At 41.2% G+C, this 22,513-nt stretch overlaps 2 protein-coding genes across 4 annotated transcripts; both read left to right on the forward strand.

The window, feature by feature from the left end:
- Window positions 1–1,150: 1,150 nt before the first annotated feature.
- rab42a (RAB42, member RAS oncogene family a) lies at window positions 1,151–11,091 on the forward strand. The gene is made up of 2 exons (XM_008421298.2): window positions 1,151–1,519; window positions 6,267–11,091. The coding sequence occupies exons 1-2, from the start codon at window positions 1,305–1,307 to the stop codon at window positions 6,706–6,708; spliced, it is 657 nt and encodes a 218-aa protein (XP_008419520.1). The 5' UTR covers window positions 1,151–1,304; the 3' UTR covers window positions 6,709–11,091.
- Window positions 11,092–12,892: 1,801 nt separating this feature from the next.
- On the forward strand, window positions 12,893–21,511 carry gmeb1 (glucocorticoid modulatory element binding protein 1). 3 transcript variants are annotated; one of them, XM_008421300.2, is made up of 10 exons: window positions 12,893–13,357; window positions 15,234–15,409; window positions 15,549–15,601; window positions 15,688–15,803; window positions 16,399–16,502; window positions 16,680–16,828; window positions 17,524–17,649; window positions 17,758–17,895; window positions 18,134–18,271; window positions 19,217–21,511. In XM_008421300.2, the coding sequence occupies exons 2-10, from the start codon at window positions 15,282–15,284 to the stop codon at window positions 20,068–20,070; spliced, it is 1,806 nt and encodes a 601-aa protein (XP_008419522.1). In that variant the 5' UTR covers window positions 12,893–13,357; window positions 15,234–15,281; the 3' UTR covers window positions 20,071–21,511. The 3 variants fall into 3 exon arrangements, with proteins under 3 accessions (XP_008419522.1, XP_008419525.1, XP_008419524.1); XM_008421303.2 differs by having other exon boundaries at window positions 12,894–13,357; window positions 18,149–18,271; XM_008421302.1 differs by lacking the exon at window positions 12,893–13,357 and adding an exon at window positions 13,517–13,541.
- Window positions 21,512–22,513: the final 1,002 nt, after the last annotated feature.

Genomic DNA, 22,513 nt, shown 5'->3' on the forward strand with positions numbered 1-22,513 from the left:
TGAGAAGATGTGTCAAACTCTAGTCCTCTAAGGAATCAGTTGTTTTTTTTATGTGAGCCTTTTTAATTGTATTAAATGAAAAACATTTATTAAAAACAGAAACCGAAGAAATTACATTTACTCTAAGTATATACAGACATGTTGATCTCCTCTGCAGCTTTAACAGCCTCCAGTCTGAACCTGCAGCCTCCAGCTCAGCCTCCTCTCTTTAGGCTGTTTGCTCCGTTCTTCTCCATCAGGTTGGATGGAGACGTCTGTCAGCCATGTTCAGCTCTCTCCAGAGATGTCCAATCAGATTCGTGTCTGGACTCTGGTTTGGCCCCTTCAGGACATTCACAGATTGGTTCTGAAGCCTTTCAGAAGTGGATATCGTGTGCTCTGGAGTCGCTGTCCGACGCCCCGGTCTGAGGTCAGGACGCTCCTCAGCGGGTTTTCATCCAGGATGTTTCTGGCGTCACACCAGGCAGTTCAACTTTTGTCTCATCAGACCTGAGAATCTTGTTTGTCCTGTTCTGAGGTCCTTCAGGCGCTGTTTGGTGAACTCCAGACTGGTTGCCATGACACTTATTGAGTGGCTCTCTGGCCACAGAACGTGTTGTCCTTCTGGAAGTTTCTCCTCTCTCCACAGAGGAACGCTGCAGCTCTGACAGAGTGACCATCAGGTTCTTGGTCTCCTCCCTGACTGAAGCCCTTCTGCTCTGAGCTGATGGCTCAGTTCAGAAGGCAGCGGCTCCAGGAAAAGTCCTGCTGGTTCCAGACTTCCTCCAACTGACCAGCAATGGAGGCCACTGAGCTCACCAAGCATGCAGAAACTGGACTTTCCAAATAATAAAACACAGCAGTATAAGGTATCGCCAGCTTTTATTGCCAGTAATAGTTCGATCAGCACGTGACCACCACAGCAGTTTTAATCTGGGGGTGACATCAGTCTTCAGGACCGCGGACAGCTCCGGCTCTGAGCTCAGAGGTTTACCAGCAGAGGGGGAATAAAGCTAAAGCAGTGTTAGCATCATGCTACAGGTTTCACATAAAGGCTGAAGCTGGTTAATACTTCACTAATACGCTCTGTTAACAAGCCGCCTGGCCCGCTCCGTCCCTGCTCCTGTTTCCGGTCTGTGTCTGTGGAGTGGAGCAGAGGTAAAGCTGTCACATGATTGCTGCGGCCGCTCAGCAGCAGCAGCAGCAGCCGGGGCTCCGTGGAAAACACACGGCTTTGTTTCCCACCCAGCATCCCCCCCCCACACCCGACACACACACACACACAACACCTCCTCCACCGCCGCATCTCTGCCGCTAGTCATGCCATGGATACTTTGTGGCAATACCAGTTCCGAATCATCCTGCTGGGGGACTCCACCGTGGGGAAGTCGTCGCTGCTGAAGCGCTTCACGGACGGGATTTACAGCGACGTGGCGGATCCCACTGTGGGGGTGGATTTCTACGCCCGCTCGCTGGACATCGAGCCCGGGGTGAAAATCAAGCTGCAGCTCTGGGACACGGCCGGACAGGAGCGGTTCAGGTACGACGGGGATCAGATCTGATGTGAACGCTGAGCCGCGACGCAGCAGCCATCATGAGCCAGGTTTAGGTTCGATAATGCGGGCCTGTGTGTGTGGCAGCTCGCCCTGGGTGTCATTTTTCACCCAGACCGTCCCTCTGCCTCGGTGTGGAGAATCATAACGAGGCTGTGAGGACAGACGGCCCGGCCGGGGGAACAGCAGCAGACACGCAGCATTTCATTCGCGCATGATGGGGAGTCTCCTCTTATTTAGGCCGCGGGTTGAATCCCCATCCTCCCGTCCCACGGTCTCCAGGGCAACGCCAAAGTCAGAGCTAATCTAGATTTGTGTAACTATTGTAGCAGTCAGCCAGCTGTTGCTGTTTGTGATGCTTGCTGGGCTGTCGGACAGAAATGACTCTCTGTTTTTAAGAAGCAGCTTCGCTCTTAGATCTGCTTTTCCTTTTGAAGGTGTTTCCCATCAGGCTTCACTCCGCTCAAGGATGCCACTCGGTTTTTCTTTTTATGTAATGTAGTTCACCCAGAAAAAACAGAACTCATGCTGTTTGTTTTCGAGAAGTCCTCATGTGGCAGTTTTAGCTTCATCTGCGATTCTGTAAGAAAACAAACAAATATAAATCTCATATTAAGCACCTTTTGTTGTGCAATTATTAATCATTTAATCAAAAGAATACTCCTCAGAAAGGCCTGAGATTTTCACATGTTGATGTTAGGATGGCTTTTTTTTGCTGCAGGTGCATCTTTTGCTACAAAATGAATGCTATTATTAATTTTTAGGCAAAAAAAAAGTTTTTCTTATTTAAACAAAATGAACTGTTTATTTGCATCTTTCCAGCCATTCCTTGTATTGTGTTTAAAAAAAAGGCTGACATGGTTAAATGAAAAACAAAATCTCCGTAAGTAACAATTTTTCATCTGGTTAACTGATTAATTATCAGCATAATCAGTTACTAACATAATCATTAGTTCCAGCGCTGGTAGAAAGATTTTTATTCTCCATCCAATCTGCCTGAGCCGGAGTTCTCAGGCAGGACGGGTTCAAAGGTCAGTCTGCAGATATTCACAGCTGGTAGAGTCAAAGCGTTAGTTCAGAGGAAGGTTCCTCTGTAAGGTGCTGCCTCTTGGGAAGGCTGAGTACAAATGCAAGCCACAATTCTTAAATGTATTATTTGAGAGAAATGTTGAGACTACATCTCATTTTCCTTCCACTGTGTCATAAAATCTCAATAAAACAAACTAAAATCTCTGGTTATTATGTGACAAATTGTTGTCAAAGTTCAGCCCAGAAACCAAAATGTCATAGTTTTTTCCCCTCCCACTAATTAATATTATATAGAGACAAATCTTTTTTTTTTGTCTAAATTATGTACCTAAATTCATCAAAATATATTTCCAGAACGTCTGGATGTGAATTTTAATAGCAGATGTTGTTTTGATTGGGTGGTCCACATGCCCATGCTGACCTTGTGACCTCAGCCAGTCATCACACATCCTGTACATCATGATTCACTCCTGCTATAGGACCAATGCTTTCACACACCAGACTTGCTTTACATCCCCACAGTAAAGAGGGTGGGGTGATGCAAGATAGACACCAACACACACACACACACACACACACACACACACACACACACACACACACACACACACACGCACACGAGTGTGAGTGAAACAATGACTGGGGCAGCGTAGTATATAAGGTACTCGGGGACCCTTGTCTCCTATAGGTTCAATACGGATGGTAACCGTAGCGTCTATTCTATGCGCCTTATAATGCGTATAGAAAAAGACTCATTCTATGCCTTATAGTGCGGAAAATATGGTACTTGTTTTTTCAGAGTCACCCTTTGATAGAAAATGTGTTAACCTTTACATGAATGATAACAGGAAGATCCATCCACTTTTCCAAACTGAATCACTGTTTGTTTTTATAACCAAATTCCATGTTTCATTTCTGCATTTAACAGACAGTGAACTGAGAAAGGCTTCCGTATTGTGCTAGACATTTTGCACCATTGCACATTGACATTTTGATGCATTTCTATCTTATTTTTATTTAAAAGGGACAGTATCATGTCAAACTGACTTTTTTAGCTTTAGATCATGTTATAATGTTTATTCCCTGATCAAAAACATACCTGGAGTGTTACCTTGATCCTTTCATGCATTGAGAAATCCTTTAATCTCCATGGCAACCATTCGGCTGTTCAAATGGCCTAACCAGCCTCCACTATTGCTAGCTCCTCCTCTGAGCTGCAGTTTCTGTCTCAGAGTAGTCCTCCCTGTGAGTCCCCCACTCAGCTCCTTCAGACTAGCTAGCAGCAATTAGCAACACCTGGTGGAACTGTAAATCTGCTGAGCTCATTACAGGAGATACTTCTCAGAGCAAAAGAAATAAAAAACTTTGTTAAAGAGTTAATAGAGGAGCCATGTTTTGATGACTTCCTGAAGGCGGAGTTTTAGAAAGAGCAGAGGTCCAATTTCAAGGCCTTAAATAAAAATATAGAAAGTAAAATTTCTATGTCATATTGATCTATAGGAAGCATTTTTACAACACCTGGCAGTAATAGAATTACTTGATTGTGCTATAAAATGTCATTATGTGCCTTTAATTGAAGGAAATTATCCATCCATGCATTGACATCATTAATACGCTGAATAAGGGAGTGTACAGGAAGTCAGCTATATTTATTGATCATGTAACCTGCCCAGTTTGAGATGAAGGGTTGAGACCACTGCTTGGTTCTGATTCTCTGGTCTCCCTATCAGTAACCATGACTGGTGCTAACGTAGCGCCTTATCCAGACGGCCTCCCAACATGTTGTTTGTGTTGCACTTCTTCCTGTTAGCAGAATGCATACATCATATCACAGGCACATTTATTGATGTCATTCTTAAACTATGAACCGTGGTAGTGTTGCATTTAGCGTAGCACATCTGCTGTCATCTTACATTGTGTAAATGCTGACTCAGTAATCGCTATAAATATCAGGAATACAGACTAGGAAGCTGCTGAGAACTGGAACATGCCATAAGGAAACTCTGGTGAAGTCACACATGCCGCATGTAGTGTTACCATGACAGCCAGTTCAGATGGTACAGCAGATGGCAGTTGAACTACACACTGTTATGAAGTGCTTACCTCGGTGAATGTGCTTTTGTTTTATTTTCAAATTTGAACCCACTGGAAAAGCTTTCAGCACAATTACTTAGTATTAACAGCTTTCCATAGAGTGACTTTGACCCCGTCTTAAAATCAACGTGTCTCCATAACAACCTGTAGAAACTTTAGATCCTACATTCTCCCCCACTTTGGGAGTGTGTCCACTCTAGTGGTGCTCGGTGGGTGTCTGTCTGGGTCAATCAAGTTTGCTTCTTGCTGAATTATGTAGAGGTCTCAGTTGAAATCTGTTTTCTTTCTCCATTTTCTGTTTTTCTACCAGAACATTAATTTTGCTTTGCGTCCTGATAACCAGGAAAGGCTAAAAGTGATGGAGTATGTGTGAGGATGTTAATTTTATGTCAAAAAGAAAAGACTCATTCTATGTTACATTTATTCAGTTTTGTTTATTTAGTGTATAATGTGCTGGTTCAAAAGAAGTATTGTCTGAAGGTACTTTACAAAGTAAAGCCAATTAAATCCAGTCATATAGTCAGAATAAAAGCCAAGTACATATATTTCAACTAGTTATCAGTGTCATCAGGTTCAGTTTATTATTCAAATTTGTAAAATTAATTTTGTCAAAGGAAACTCAGCAGATTATATCGTGTCATCGATTTGTAGCGTTCACTCCTCCTGGACAAGCATGTAGAGTTGTGTCACTCACTGCAGCAATCCTTCATATTGAGCATGTAAACGTAGTGACAGTAGAGAGGAAAAACTCTCCTTTAACAGGAAGAAACCTCCAGCAGCACCAGAACCAGGCTCAGTGCGAGAGGGCATCTGTCCCGACCGACTGGGAGTAAACATAAATGACCTGGTTTCAGAGCAGCGGAATGGAGAAAGACACAAAAACAAGACTGAGTCCACAAAAACCTATCAGAAAAAGCAATGCCAGAACCTTCATGTAGAAAAAAACCTCCACTAACCCACAGTGTAAACAAAGATTTTATTTCTTAATATAGATAATTATCCCCACTGAATAAACATTCTCTAATTAGAGGTTGGATTTTTCAAAGTTTGTCAGTGTGAGATCAAGCCATCTTTATCAGAGCTGATTAAGAATTTCCTTTGAAACCCACACAACACAGGCTGATTAAATCTTTTCATGCAGACCTTGTAAAATGGCTTCCAAAATCTAATGAGCTGACCTACAGCTTGTCTCTGATAGTGTAAAATATTGAGGGACTGGTGTGATCTCAACCAGCTCTAGACCTGACTCAACACTTGATCTGACAAGAACTTTAACCTTGAATCGGATTGTATCTGGACTTCTCAGAAGAGACATAAATCTCAGACCTACACTAAAAGCAGGATTGATAGTGCAGGAAATGTATGTCTCTGAAAAAATGGAGCTTAGGAAACTATTGATGTGGATTCTGCACAACTTTAATTTGTCTACTAGACAATGTGACTTTTTTTTCCAATTTCCCTAAACCCCCTAGCTCAAATTTCTGACTTTCTTTCACTCATCTTAGGAGAATGACCAGTCATTTTCTAGAGCACACCAACATAAGCTTTGCTTTGATGAAGAATACATTTGTTCTGAGTTATGAATTTATCAATAATTTCTTTTTTCTCTAGGTCTATCACAACATCATACTACCGCAACTCTGTTGGGGGACTGCTAGTCTTTGACCTCACCAACCGCAAGACCTTTGACCATGTGAAAGAATGGCACAAGGAGGTGAGCGAGCACATCCTGCCCCACCACATGGTCTACATTCTCATCGGCCACAAGAGCGACCTCAACAAGGACCGCAAGGTGAGCCGGGATGAGGCCGAGCAGCTTGCCGCCGATCTGGGAATCCGCTACATCGAGACGTCGGCTAAGTGCAACAGCAATGTGGACCGGGCGTTCGAGCTGCTGACCAGAGATATCTTCGAGCTGATGAAGATGGGGGAGATCGTTACCCGTGATGGCTGGGATGGCGTTAAAAGTGGCCTCACTGCAAAGGTCCTCTACCCGGGTGATGATGAAGAGGAACTTGCAACTGCTTCCCCGGAGAAGGGCTGCCACTGCTAACTGTTGATTCTTTGTGTTCATAAACTGTCCCATCGCACTGAGATCTCACCTCGTCTTGCAGCCGTCCATAAAACCCAGACCACTCTGGGTCAGCACCCTGTGATGTAGCCACTGTTCCTTCCTTACTTTGTGACTTGTGCCCTTGTCTTTGTTTGGGTCACTCTAAGAGCTGGGATTATTGCCAGACTGAAATGTGCATTCCAGTCTTATTGGCAGGTGGAATCTATGTAGTGAGACATAACACCAGGTGCATAGAGCCTTACCCAATGTGAAAAACAGAACCCAGCCATATGCCCTTCTCTGAGTACAGGAGCAAACGGACTTATGATTGTAAGGTCTACCTGTCAAAGTTTGTGCAATGTTTTGCCTACACTCTGTTGTAACTCGTAGATAATAAAAACTATAGAGATGGTGTGCAAAGAGATCACAGGAAGCTGTTGAAGTTGATAGTGTAAAGAGACACAGCATACTGCAATAAGTGTAAATCGGTGTGCTGCTCCTCCTGTTATTGTAAACTGTGTGCACTAACACCAAACCGATTTTAAACCTTTAATCATCTTGTAAATAGATGCATACCATCAGAATCTGAGGATATTTGTAGTTAAGATGTTTACATGCAGATAGACCATGGTACTAAGGTTAGTGGTTCCATTTAAGGCATCTGTAATTAACACTAGTAATAAGAAAGATGGACACTACAGGTATTAATGTCTCACTAAGAATTGTTTGAATTGGTAAAGGAAAATAATTTTTTTATTTTTTTTTTCTATATGCAGTCACTAATTTAGGGTAGGATTGATAAAACTGTAACAGTTTTATTTGGACAGATGACACTGAGAGGAAACTGGAATCATGGGAAAATTGTGAGAGATGCTGTGAGACTTGTTGTTCCCACTTGTTAAGTGGGAAAAACTGAAGGTTTGGAACAATTTTCCAACCATTTTCATCTTACAAAAACACAAGAGTAAGTAACTCAAACAAAAACTCCTTCAGCTCTCTTTTAAGCCCTTTTTGAAAGTCACAGTTGAAAGCGAAAGGCTTTATAGAGTGTAGTAACTTCAACTTTCCAAGTGCAGACACTGGTAGTGTTAGGTGGGTGAATTTCTCATTAGGCTTCTCCCCTTCACCCTCAATCAAACTTGTTTTCTGTCACTTGTTACATGGCTACAAAACTTTTCCTTGCTCTACTTATTTTTAAAATTTTTCTTTCAATCATCATAAAATTAGCGCATCTTTTGTAACATTCAAGTTGTAAGTCAAATCTTACAGCGTAGAGATTAGGTATCTTCTGTGGGTGGATCTGCACAGTTCTGAGCTGTGACACAAACTCAGTTCATGTACTAAAAGGTGTGAATATAAGCTAATTATGCTGAATAAAGGACATATTAACATTGATATATTCAGGTTCGCAAGCTAACAGGTTGACAGTTAACTATTGCATAACTAGCTTCTACTGAACTGCTCTTCTCACAGGAATAACATCACGCAAAGTACATAACAAGCTGTTATTGTCTCAGCTTTGCATTCTAATAAAAAGCATGCTTTAGGAGCCGTGAAAACTGTAGGTCTGAAAAGGTCTTTCAGTGCCAACCTGGTGTTTCCCCTTATGCCACCTTTGAGTTTTCATGTTGATAACCATAAAACATTGAGCTAAAGACAGAACCCCAGCTCTAACGCAACTCTCAACCTCAAGAACATCAACATGTGACGTTCAAGTTCATGCCTCTGTTTTGGGTGTTTTTTGTCATGGCGGTGTTGTACTGCCGCCTATAGGTCTGGCATGGTTACTGCAGTGTTTTGGATAATTTTCATGACTTTTGAAATAATGTCATGTTCATCAGAATTTTTTTTGAATCAACCTATATCTTGATAAGGTCTAAGATAATATTTGATGGTTCATTCAGGTCTTTTTCAGTGACTGCTATTCTGAGCTGTTCTTTGAACTTGCTTGCGTTTGAAAGTGATTGGTGCATGTTTCCAAACAAAAGTCTATCCACTGTGTTCTTCCTTTTAGTTTGATGGTCTATCTAACAATGACTGCTATGGGATCAATTCTTTTAACTTTAGCTTTAAGATAATATATTAGCCAGCCAGCTACCAAATTAAAAGGTTTGTTTTCTACTGCTTTTTGTCTTTTGCAGACTTCTGATATATGACAAATAAGTGTGCTAGTATACTTCTGGGTCTATTTCTCCGTGTGTGAGGCTCAGGTAAGATGTTTCTGCTTCAATTCTTCAAGGTAAAACAGACAAGAAGCTTTCTTATAGCGGGGAGTGAACACATTCTTCTTGTTAAATCTTACAAGAGGAAAAAGTTAAATGTTTCATCAACATTTAAAATTGTTACTATTAATGTAATCTCAAAATTCTCAAAACCCAAACTATGTCTTATTAGTCAAGAAGGAAGATTATTTTTGCACCTTAATTGTAGAAAAAAATATTTATTTGTTGGGAGTTCTAAATTATACTCTAAAATATATCAACTTACTACTAAAGTTACTAGGGGTGAATCAATCACTCAGGCCTGATTTCCCTCATTTTCGGACATCAGTGATCGACTGATACTTACATATGAAGCTGATGTTGTCCACTGATCTTAACTACCTGGGTAAAGGTCTAAAAATCAGCCACTGTTCTCCTTTACTCTGCCACAAGAGAGGTTTGACTGACAGACCGACCCACCATATCATGTCTGCATGTTTGCAGTTAAGGATAGTTACTTTACTGTTACCAACTCAGCAACTTTCTTGCTATTGGAATGGTCAAGGTCAGGGTTCTTAAAGATTGGCAATCTGCGATCAGCCAGAAAACTGCAATCGGTGCATCCCTAAAAGTAACCCAAAACTCATGACTAATTTAACCACCACTCTTTCTTTTACAATGCCATACTCAGTGAAGAGTGAAATGTAATTACAACAAAGCTGCAGCTGCAAACGTGACATGCAGCCTTCACGGGTTTCAGCCTTCTTTTGGACTAAAGAGGTTTAAAACAAACAGCCTGATAACGCAGAACTCTTAACTTAGGAATTGACTCGTCTTCGCTACCTACTAAACCTCCACCACCAAACACAAGATTGCCAGACATTTATTCTGTTCTATAATATAGAATATTTAGTTAATTCAGCATACAATATATGTTATAGCACAGTGTAAGATAAGGACGATAGTATGCTACATCTGCAGCATCCCTTTATTTTTTACTCTTACACTCAAATTCACTTTTCTATATATTTTTGTTCATGTATGTTCTGAGTGCGCAGGAAGACTTTGTCTTACAGGTTCTTTGCCTTGATAGATTCAATTTAAATGAGTATTTCTGACTATGCTCCAGTTATTACCTTTTCCCTTGTCTCCTCCTTTATACAGGGTCAAGCTGATCATGATGAATAACATGCTGTCATTCTTTACTGACTCCATCATTTCAGTCTACTGCTCTTTTTACCCAACTGTTCAATTTATTAACCAAAGCAGATAAAGATGGCTGCCTTTTTAACTTTCTTCAATTTTGACTCAAATGCCTCTTTAGCCACCAATGGGAATCAACTAAGCGTAACATTGAAAATAACGTCTCAAGTCGTATTACTACATTAGGTGTGATGTAGGCGATGCAAATCATTGTCACTTTCCACTGCAAACCCAGCTTCTCTTGTCAGGTAATGTGCAGAAAGAAGTTATGTTTTTACAGAAATCTGGATGTGTGGCTTTGAAGTGTGATCTGAGAATATTGTTGCGTATGTGTGGGGGCTGAATCTAGAGATAGAGGCAGCCTTACATTGCAGCATATGTACTAAGTCCAAGGACGAGGACTGGAGAAAAAGTTGGAACAGCATCTGCTAAACCATGCTAGTTAGGTTTTGAACTACACTTCATTTTCAAACTGATTAATCTACATATACATATTAATTTAAGATCATCTTAGTTATACAGTTAATAGTATTAACTGTATAACTATTAGCTGAGGAATCAGTTTAGGAAGTGAGAACAAGAAAGTGGCTCAGTCAGATTTTGCTAAGGCTAGTTTAGCACAGCTGTTAGCTAGGAGTATCTTTTCAGATTCTATAATGTCACTTTATTTTAAAGTTGTTGTTTTTTCTGGTAACAATCACATGTTTCTTAATTGGTCACCAAACTTTATTTTCAGTTTGCACAAGGCTTTGAAGAAGAGAAAATGTTAAGATTCTCATATGTTGTACAAACTGTTTGGTCTAAATCACTTTTCATGATAAAGAAAATGCACCTGTGGAACTAAATCACATAAACTCTTCAGAGGTTAGAATTCATGACTTTACTTTTTTTTTTTAATTTGTCACTTATAAGATTTTTTTGGGGTGATGTAATCTCAGTGACTGATAAAAGAATGAATAAATAGATGTTCAATATATCATATTTGGACTGGTTACTTGTAACTCTCCGACACCCACCATCACAAACACTCACATACACATGAGTTTGCATGTCAGTCTTAATTAGAACTTTCTATTAACTTGAGTGGCCTAATCCAAACCCTAACCTTGCCCAATACTGGTGTATATCTACTGCCCTGCCTTTCCGCTTAGCCTGTCTAGTGGACAAATCGCATAAATCATCCAATATTAAAACTAGACTTTTGTGTATGTAAGGGTTACCATTCTTATGAAGGTATGAGTTTCAACTCTATTATATTCATATATATAATTTATGTGATATTGTGGCTTACAAAAATATTCATACACATTGAATTTTTTTCTGATTTTTTGTTACATTATGACCACAGGGTATTTATTCTATTGGATTTTTTGCATTATCCAGCACCATCAATACTAAACAACTTTTTGCTGTAATTACTGCTGCAAGTCTTTTAGGGATATGTCTCAACCAGCTTTGAATGTCAACAATTTTTTCAAATCTCTCTTCACAAAATAACCTGGAGTGGACATATCATGCTTTAAAGTCCTTCTTTTCATATGTAAACCATTCACTTATAAAGTAGCTTTGGTCTGAATTCCACAGAGTCCTCGTTTATCCCTGGCCTGAGGCCAGAGCAATTCGTTGTGCTGCATTTGTCTTTTTATGTGAATGACAGATTTCATGCCCTGCTTACCATTATTATATTGGGTTTTATTGTTTTTCAGTAAAACTTGCTACTAATTTGATCAGTCACTATAAAGCGGGTGAATAAAGATGTCAATAGATGCAATCACTTATTTTATGTTACATTTAATTTAATATTTTTATTTGTCCTTGTTATGTAGAAATCTGTTTTAACTTTGACATTAATGGATGCTTTACCATTTATTTTTCACAATTGATTTGTGAAAGCAATGAAAAGGGTAAAACATTCAAGAAGGTGAATAGATTTTACAGACACTGTAACCTCAGTTAAAATAAATACGCAGTTTCAATATACTTTTTCAACCCAATAAATCACAACATGCTGTTTTATAAACTAGAATATAACGTCTGAGAATTGGTGCTGAATTTGGATTGAAAAAATACAGGACAAACAGGAGGCCATTTGTGCTTATGAATCACAGATCACAAATACTGTATTCCTACTATTATGAAAACATTTTGTGCTTATTCCTGTGAAGGGTGAGTGAGGAATAGTTTCAGTGTAGTATATGTTGGTGAATATTTTTTTTTTATAATTTAAACCTGGTCCTACCTTGTTGTTTTGTCCAGTCATGATTCAAGTAAACTAATAAAATAAGTGAAATTTGAAGGGTTTTAAAACTTTGGTATTTTTGATCATGTTTAATTTTTGTATTTCCTACTACTAACAGGAGTGAAAATATAACAACTTCTACAATTATGAAAATGCCCTTTCACGACGATAGTCACTTTTTAACAGTCGTTTTAAATATTTACTTTAGATTAATCAAAACACTGCGTCGGCCGAACACAACAACCAATAGCATAACAAGAGTGAAGAGGGTCACGCCCTTTCTTTACCCATCATGCGTTTCGGGTGGTTTACTTTGCTATTGAAATAGAAAAAATATGTATATTATCAACATTTATTATAATATTAAACCAGAAAACTAGTCGTTTTATTAACATTGTGAGGCACCACCAATTTTCATGATTAGATATTTTGACGTTAGTGGTAACACTGAAACTCTAAGTGAGACGGATATTCCCAGTGATCATATAGACGTGGTCAGAACTCGCTCTTACTAAAAAGGGCTTCTGTCGTGATTGACACAGGGAGGGTGAGGGAGTCTCATCCTCTTTGCGGAATCGCCATCAAGAGATTTCGGAAGCATAATTTTTAAAGTCCGAGGCTGCTGGTAATCATTTATTCCGGCGCCTCCACACTGTATGTAAAGAAACATGGAAGCTCATGCTAAGCTTTTCTTTATACGATGAAGTGGCTTCTGTTGCGTATGAAATTAATGATTTTATCGGAACCTGTAGAGTGTGACCGACACAATCCCGTAAATAAGGGGAACGTAACGTAACAGATCACCAGACCTAACAATCTGTCCATTTGCATGAATGTCTTATATTGTGGGAGTCGTTCAGTCAAGTAAATTTCTGACATTGTTGCCTCTCGCAAGTAAGCTTAAAACAGGGCGAGCGCTGTTTAGCAGGAAGTACGGCTACAAGAGGCAAGTACGCATGCGCCGAAGCTCCCCACAATCTAGGGATGTGTTTGTCTTCATAAAACGGTAAGGACGGGCCTTTTTCCACAATGTGAATTTTAATATATATTACTGCAGAGTAACATTGTTCCAGCGACACAAACGGTGATTTTAGCAGCAGAGGTTAGCTTAAATCGCGGAAGGGGGTTCAGTCAGCCAGCCTCTCGCAGAATGGAGGGGCAACGCCGCCGTCGCCGTGCCGTTGTTTGCTGTACGTGCCGCCGCACAGGGAGACGTCATTTTGAGGGGGAGCGGAGAGTTAAAATGCAGAGTTACGAGGGGACGTACGGTTCATAGACAAGCAGCACGTAGCCGTCACACTTTAAATGCAAAGGTTTACCCGTCTCGGACGGTAGAGTTCTGTGGTATTGTCCAGCTTCCTACATATGAAACGACGCTGCTGCATTAGCTGTAATGGCTACCACCAAACTGAGACTGTGTAGCTCGGTGGTTCTAAACGACTCACATTTGGGTTTGGTTTTTGAGGCGATGACAGCCCGACAACTTCTGGAGCTACAAGTCTTAATATTTAACTAGAACGGATAGCTTTAGTTGTCGTGTGGCCTTAGAGATCGAACGAAAATAGTCAAATTTCCCCTCACTTAGAGCTAAACTGCGGTTTTATAACCCCCACCCCCCGCTGCGCGTGGAGAACCCACTACCCACGCGCGTTCAAACTGACATGTTAAAAGTTTTACAGGTAAATGCAGTATATCGCTATTTAACATATTGGCCTTTGGTTTAAACAGCCCTAACATGGACAATATGAAACTAAACTCAAGAAATAATACGCTTTTAGTATTAGAAGCTATGACCTCATTTTGGGCCAGCCGAACGTCACAACTAATATCTTCTAAAGGACGGTTTTATGGAAAGGCGACACAGACTTTGTGAAAGTATATATGAAGGAGTCAACGTGAAGCTTCCAAACCTCAGAACACTTCCAGCTATCTTGCACTGGAGTGGCAGCATCATGCTGCGAGGCTGCTGGATTGAACAATTACCTAGAAGGACTACCTCCAAATTCCTAAAGGTAGCCTGTGTAGATTAGGGGGAAACGCACAAATGAGTTAGAACATAAAAAGTTCTAATTGTTGGAATTTTGTTATTTCACTCTGTAAAAAGAGGGGTTCAAATAAAACATTAAAAAGTCCAGAAAACCCTAAACACTTAAGATATTATGTTCAACATGATAACAAAGCGACTAGATTTGACCTTGCTAACTAAGATATTGATTGGCTCAACTTGATTTTCAAGGTGGTTGAATTATTCCTAGGAGCAATACATTTATACGGATTTAAACTACTGTTTATTTCACTGCAATTAACAAACATAGACATTCAAAAGCTAACCATTATATTCTCGATAGTTATTGATCAAACTTTAAGATTTTAGAGTACATGCATGGTGATGTTTGTATTGAACCTTTCAAAGTTTTATCATCTAACAACCATAAACTTCACAGTATTTATTGGCATTTTTATGACCAACCCCATTTTTTTTAAAGCTCTGTTGAGAAAGCAGCAACAGCCCTTTGAGTTAGAATGTTTCATAAATTTGCACATCTGAGTAAATCAGATTAAATCTTTTTTTGCAAAAAACTTCAAGCTTGGTTAAATTGGATAGAGTGTGTCTGTCAACATTCAAACCTTGGCACAGATTCACAATCTGGATTTAGCATTTTAGTACATCCCTAAAGTGTGTTTCAGATCCCTTTTTGATGAGACCTGTCAGTGCAACCAGCTGCTTTCAGAAACCACCTCAGTAACAAAGAGTTCATGTGTTTGTAATGTAATCTGAGTAGACAACAGTAGAGAACAACCAGCATCTTGAAGACCCAAGTCTGGATTTCAACATGGATGACTGAGTAAAGTGTATACTGTATGTTGTGCCTCCATTACAGATGTTGCACAAATGCTGCCACCCACTCTAGTGTTCTGTTGTGAGAGCAATGGCAAACACAAATGAGGTGACGGTGTCTGTGGGGGACATGGTGATGGTGAAGAATGAGGATGAAGGTGATTCAGATGACCCCAATAAGACTCAGGTCATCCTGCAGCTCCAGCCTATCAGCACTGGGTATGTACTACTACCAGGATTCTTATGAGATCTACATTCCCATTCAGAACTATAGACTGCCTTAAAGCCGTCAACATGCACAAGTTGGTCATGATACTGCGTTCCAAAGTGAAGATATGTGAATTGTCTTCTTCTGTAGCGATGAGTCAGCTGAAACCGATGCAGCTGTTATGGCTGTGGAAGCTCAATCAGGTGAGAGGTTGTCGAAATAATTTATGTCCAGGAAAAATGGCACAGATGTTTTTGTCTCTACAAGTGTGTTTGTTTCTTTCCTACAGAGCAGACAGAGGGGGATGATGTTGAAATTGGCTGTCCTATAACCTGTGGCGACTGTAAAGCTGTGTTGCTTGTGAAAAAATTTGTGTGCCCTGGAATCAACGTGAAATGTGTAAAGGTATATCAAAGCTCAATGCTATAAAATTTTACAAAGTCACCAAAATGATCCAATCCTTTTGACTACATTAACCTGATCTATCTGTTATGCAAACAACATGTAAACCAAAATTAGTAAAAACGCTAGTGTTAGCTAAAATGCTGTCCAGGAATGTAACCTATTGACTTAAATTAAGTTAGTCAATCTAATGTGCCAGCAGCTATATGTAAAATAAAATTAATTCAAATGTTAATGTTAGCTAAAATGATAACATAAGCATGTAGGCAATCACCAGCCTGTTGTCTATCATTAACTGATTCTAATCATGACAGCTAAGTTCTACCATCAGCTCAAATGCTGACATTAGCATTTAGGCTGTCACTAGCCTGCTGACTTACATTAACATAGTCAATTTAGAATGCTAACAGCTACACGTAAACTAAAGTCAGTTAAATGCTAGTGTTAGCTAAAATGGTAAAACGGTAACTTAAGCATGTGGGTTATCACAAGTCTGTTGACTACCATTAACTAATTGCATCTAGTAAGTTAACAGTTTAGAACTAAAATTAGCTCATAGTCTATAGCGTGTTAACTGTTGTAATGCTGTTTTCTGTAGTATGAAGACCAGTTGATCAGTCCAAAGCAGTTCGTGCACCTGTCTGGAAAAGCCACTCTGAAGGACTGGAAGAGAGCCATCAGGATGGGGGGAGTCATGCTAAGGTGAGGGCAGGGGGTCAGAAAACAGGTGATACATCACCACATGGTTACCTTATTGTCTGCCTCTTTCTGTTGTCGCATTTAGAGCAAGCTCACATATGATTTATGCATTGAAAATGACAAGCTCAGAGAAGAGACTGTTTCCTTGTTCTTTAAGCGTTCCCTGTTTGTACCCTGCAGGAAAATGATGGATTCAGGTCAGCTGGACTTCTATCAGCACAGCACCCTATGTACCAACACATGCCGTAGTACCAAGTTTGACCTATTAATCAACAACACTCGCTTCCCTCCGGACAGCACCGGTCTCACTACGCCCACATCCTCTCAGGGTGAGAAGGCTCAGATTTAACAGACTGCTGTAATTTATTCACATATTTAACAATTATTCAGGAAGTTTGCTTCAGTTTAAGTTAATTGTTGCTCTAGAAGTGATGATGTAGTGTTTACTGTAAAAGTCGCTCCCTATTGGTCGCTTCAGCTTCATGTCACTGCTCCCGACCAAAAACAACCAATCAGAGGAGGGTCTAATCACTGTCAATCAACTTCATTTACTTGTGCTAATGGCAAAGAAACAACTTGGAGTTACAGGAAAATCATTTATCTACCGTCATTGCTGGCCATGCTAACTAGCCGTAGCATTCACAACATGGCTGTGCTAGTAGAGAGGAAGGAGGGGAGGAGGAGTGGGGGCTATGCAGCAATATGGAGCACTGGGAGATTTTCACAGATTATCTGTCTCGTACCATACTGTGACGACATGGTGACAGGTTCAACAAATGGGTAAAAAAAATATTTATATTTTTATAAAGGTTACATCAATGTTGCAGCTTTAATGTAAATTGTTGTGGCTGTGTGGTAGTGTGATTGTCCTGCTGGAAGAAGAACCTTCACCTCAGTTCGAATGACATACTTACCCTCTAAATGTTCCAACAAAACAGAAATTGTTAGGTGTTTTCTTCCTTTAATGATTGCTGCTGGCCTACCTGTAATATGTCCAGTGTGTGCTGTCCTGTGTGACCTGCAGTTCACACGGTCCTGGGTAACGGCGGGACGGTGCCTGACGATCAAGCCGAGCTAATGGGCAGGAAGTTGGACTGGAGCTCCAGCTCCATGGAGTCTGGAGATAAGAAGGGATCCAGTGAGATCTCAGGTCACAATGATCCGCCTTGAACTGATCTCTGTTACAACAGAGGAAGTCTCAGCACTGTTTCTATATCAGTAGGCATTTTCTGACTGAGTCTTTCCTGCTTGTCCACAGAGGACACGCTGAATTTCTGGAAGGGCATTGCTGATGTGGGTCTACTGGGGGAAGTGGTGACCAACATCAACACGGAGCTGATTCAGATGCTGGACGGCGTGCTCCAGCGCAGAGAGCAAAATGCCTTACAGGACACAGGTAGGAAAGCAGGCCGTCAACCTGAGGACGCTGGGCCTTCTGTGCTCTGAAGTGTATGAAATTATCTGAAAGAAAGAACAAACTCTGCTGCTGTTGGAAAACATCTTATGATGCTTTCAAATATGGTTTTTATAGCAGTAATGAGCAATTAATGGATTTACTGGATGCAGCAGCTTAAGTTGTTCCTCCTTTCTGACTGACCAAGTGACCCTTTGATTGGTTGCCACACTGATCCCAGATTCCTGTCTGGTAGAGGTGGCTGTACTCAGTAACCTTGCCCAAGTCTTTGGCCTGCTGGACTCGGTCAAGAAGATTCTGGAGAAGAGGAAACAGCAGACGGACCCCAGCCAGGAGCAGATCCTCAGCACCCTCACCAGTGAGTACAGCCAGAAAACTGCAGAAAAAAACAGGCATAAAACTTTTATAAAAAATATATTTTTTTACATATTTGTTTAAATGTCATGACATTATGGTATGAGACAAATAATCTGAGAAAAAACCGAGTTCCTCCACCTTCTCCCAGTGCTAACTAGAAACAACCTATCAGAGCAAGGAGCCGTGTTTTAGTGATGCCAATCACCTCTCCGTGTGGCGCTGCCCATCCCCAACTCTCTGTCACCCTCTTACTCTCTGCTGCGTTGCAGCTGGCACAGCCTGTTGTGAATGTCAAGGATAGTAAGGCCACAGATGAGGCTGATAAATAGTTGTCCTGTTGTTTCCCTGCCATTAGCACATAATGGCAGAGAGGAGCGAGAACATGAGGTTGAGTGACAGCGGTAAGACCCTCCTCCTGGCTCTGATTGGTTGCTTCAATAATAGGTCAGGGAGATCGATCCTTTCTCAGATCATCTTGTCTCATAACATCAACAAATATGTAAAAAAAAATTATATAAGTTACATACCACAGATTTGAGGTAGACCTAATTTAAATCTCATTAAGTGTTAAGTTTATTCATACATATGGAGAAATATTTATGTAATTTTACTGTGTTATGATGACAACGTGTATTTGAGTGAGAACATGAAGCTGTAGAGACAGACGGGTTCAATGCTGTTCAGCAAGAGTGGTATTTCCCCCCTGAGCTGTCTCAGTACTACTTCAGAGATTTGTTTTAGATGGCAGTCACCTTCATACAACAGATAAAATGTCTTCTGGAGATTATGACGAACAGTGTTTAGTGCTTTCACATTGACACCAAATTTATGTCCTGTATGGATGGTTTTTAACATGTTCTCAAATATGTTGTTGAGATTTGTCGAATGTCAGATGTGTCCTAATATAAGAGGGTAAGCTAACAAATCTGATCTTGTGTTCCTGCAGACCTGGAGGTTCAGTTGGAAGAACAAAAGAAGCAGCAGCAGGTGCGAGCGCTGCTCTCCTCCCCTCAAGCACCTAAAAACAAAGCCACCGCTAAGCGTCCAACCAAGCGTCCCCGCCTCCACAGGCCGGCCTCCACCACCACCCTCCTGACGTCCCCCATCAGCCAGCAGGCCACCCTGCAGCCCCAGCAGTTCACTGTACTCTCCCCCATCTCCCTGTCCTCTGTAGGGCAGCCGTTCACCGTGGCAGGCCTGCCCATCGCCTCCTTAGCCCAGTCCTCCAACACGGTCACCCTGCTCCCCGCCGGCTCCCAGCTCTTCACTCGCTACATGGTGGCCGGGGATGGAAAGGGAGATGCCATCACTTTGCACCCTTCCTCGGGCCTCACGCTTGTAGGCGCCACTGCGGTTCAAGACTCCAGCCAGCTTGGTACGGTGATGAGCCCTGTGGAGCTGGTGCACCTGAGCCAGCACGCCGGCGGCGCGGAGATGGTCCCCATTGAAGGTCAAGTGGTGGACGGCACCATGCTGGTGCAGCAGGAGGTGATGCAAGGGGACATGGAAGCCGGCCAGGAGCACACAGTCATCGAGATCAACCCCACCCCCGTAGAGCAAACGGTGGGGATGATGGAGCTGCAGCTGGCCGACGAGTCGGGCAGGGACGCCACCGCCATGGTGGTCCAGAGCGGGATCGAGGTAACCATGGCGGCGGATGCAGAGGACACGCAGTGCCAGTTGCAGGAGGCACAGACTGAGACTGTTCAGGGGCTGCAGCTGGATGCTAGTGGGCAGCTATCAGGGGTGCAGATCGTGGTGATAGAGGAAAATACTCAGGATGACAACAAGGCCAAGTAAGGCCAGGACAGACTCTCTGGTCACCCTCACTGCTGTGTTTGAAACACTCTGCAACAGAATTTAATTTCACAGCTAAAAGGAGCTCAATGTTTGGGTTTGTTAATCTTAAAGATGAGTCTGGTTCATTGCAACTTAGTTCTGATGCTAGTACCTTTACCCTCAACAACAGTGAACTAACAGAATCCTATGGAGGTCTGTTGTTCTCATTTAACTCTGTTGGTAGATGTTTGAGCCCTCAACTCTGATCAGGTTTACTGTTTAGAACAGCAAAGTCTAAAAAAGTCTTTATTGGTTTATTGCAAATAAAGACTTCTATCCCATTTAGATAAACCCACATGTGGGTTTCAACATCAGGCTACTGCAATACCTGTGGTGCCTAGAATCTGGACAGCTGCACAAGGGTCCAGCTTAGAGTCCAAAATGTGACTTTTTTCAAACGCCATTGAGTTGTTGTAGTGCTGTCTGACGCCCACTAGGAGTCCCCTGATCTTCACTCACTCACTGTTGGGTGCTTCAGCAACCATCCAATAACTACTGTTCCACTGCTGATGGAACCAAGCAATTCTTTCTTTCTGATTAAAAATGTCAAACATTAAGATGAGAACCAAGTTGTACTGAATCAGACTTGTGAACAAGCAAAAGATTGAGGTGACTCTACATCAGTGGTGCCCAAAGTGGGTCCTGGAGGGCCGGCATCTTCATGTTTTAGTTCTCTCCCTGGTTTAACACATCTGCATTAAATGATGGCCCATTAGAAGAAAAGAACATTGACCTGGTGAGAAGATTGTTACTACCACCAGGGAGAGAACTAAAACATGCAGGATCTCGGCCCTCGAGGATCGACTTTGTGCACCACATGTTAGCCCAGCTGGGTGCCTCTCTCTCTGCTCTCCATAGGACTTATTACCAAGAACAGTGTTGGTGTTGGTGAACCGATTTGCTTCATGTGGGGTTTTCAGCCAGGTTCAGTTTTTTTTTTGTTTTGGGATTTTTTGCACTGTGTGATGTCTTTAAAGACTTTTGGACGATGTAGACATTTCTTCAGAATGTGGCCCCGTTTCTTGGGGCGTCCCAAGTGTTTTTGTCTTCACAGGTTGATCTCCTCACCGGGCCTGCAGCGGTTTCCTCACCTGCTACCGATTTTCCGTTCCTCTCAGTGTGAAGAACTGTCTGAGCTCAAGGGACAGTTAGGTTAGGAACTGAAAGAACGAACATGCCCGATGTCTGATTTGCCTGTAAATTACTGATATATTTATTAGTTTTCAAGCTGTAGAGGTTTGGCCTGTTTGATGTGCAGATGTGGATGAATTAATTTAAGTTCTTTGCTACAGCTTGCACCAACAAAGACCTGTTCAATAATTTAATTTAACAAATGAGAGCATTTGCATACTGAATTTGTAATGTGTTTTAATATCAGATTAAAAGAAAGAAACAAACTGAAGGTGTTGTTTGTGTGTTTCGCCATCAGCGTGTACCACCATGTGTTCACCACATGCCACAGTGTGATGCAAGAGCAATCTGCAGAGGAAGATCTCCATCGTGGTCTTTTGAGATTGAATTTGCCGAGATCGAATGAAACACAGTATATTATAGGCTAAAATGGTACTCTCCTACAATGTGAGATAAATATGAAGATTTGATTTCATATTTGTAGAGACAACTTTTTCTTTGGATGTTGAAAATCTAAATACCCAGTGCAGAACATTAGATTCTACATTATGTAATTCCTTTAAGAATTTCTGTATTTCTCCCCCTAATTCAAATAATCCCATCATCTACAAATAGTGAGATACCCACAGACTGAATTGACTCCTAGCATTAGCTGCTTACAGATTCGTTGCTAGCGTCTTTATTGGATCTGTCTCTTCCAATTGTTTTTAGTTTACAACTGTTTGTGCAGAAAACTCAGCATGGCTGACATTCCCTCCACCCAGGTGGAGCTAGGTAGAGTTCCCAAACATTGTTTTGTTGAGTTGACATTGAGTGTTAAATTCTTCCTCTTCTTCTGCAGAACAGGAATGTTTTGCTGTGTGACCCACTGCAAAAAAGGCTCTTGGAGAGAGTTATGTCCCAGACTGCCGCTGATGAAGATTCTTCTTCAAAAAGAAAATACAAGAAAGTTATTTACACAGTGGCGTATTAGGGCCAATGTAGATAGCAAAAAAGGAGGAATACATTCCAGCCAAAATCTCAGACATTTTCTAGAAAAGACTACAAAATGTCTCGGCTCCAAAAGTAAAAAAATGACTAGATAAAACTGAAGTTTTGAGATTTATAAAAAAACAAACATTTTTGACTTGAAACTCAGACGTTTCCTTTTTTTCTAAACAATTTATGGTCTAAAATGTTCTGAATTTGTTCATGAAAATCTACTTTTTTTTCTATCTGCAATAGCTGTCATTATATATATATATAAAACACCGTTTTAATACGGTGTTTTATA

This window comes from Poecilia reticulata, linkage group LG11 (assembly GCF_000633615.1).
Source record: "Poecilia reticulata strain Guanapo linkage group LG11, Guppy_female_1.0+MT, whole genome shotgun sequence".
NCBI lineage: Eukaryota > Metazoa > Chordata > Actinopteri > Cyprinodontiformes > Poeciliidae > Poecilia > Poecilia reticulata.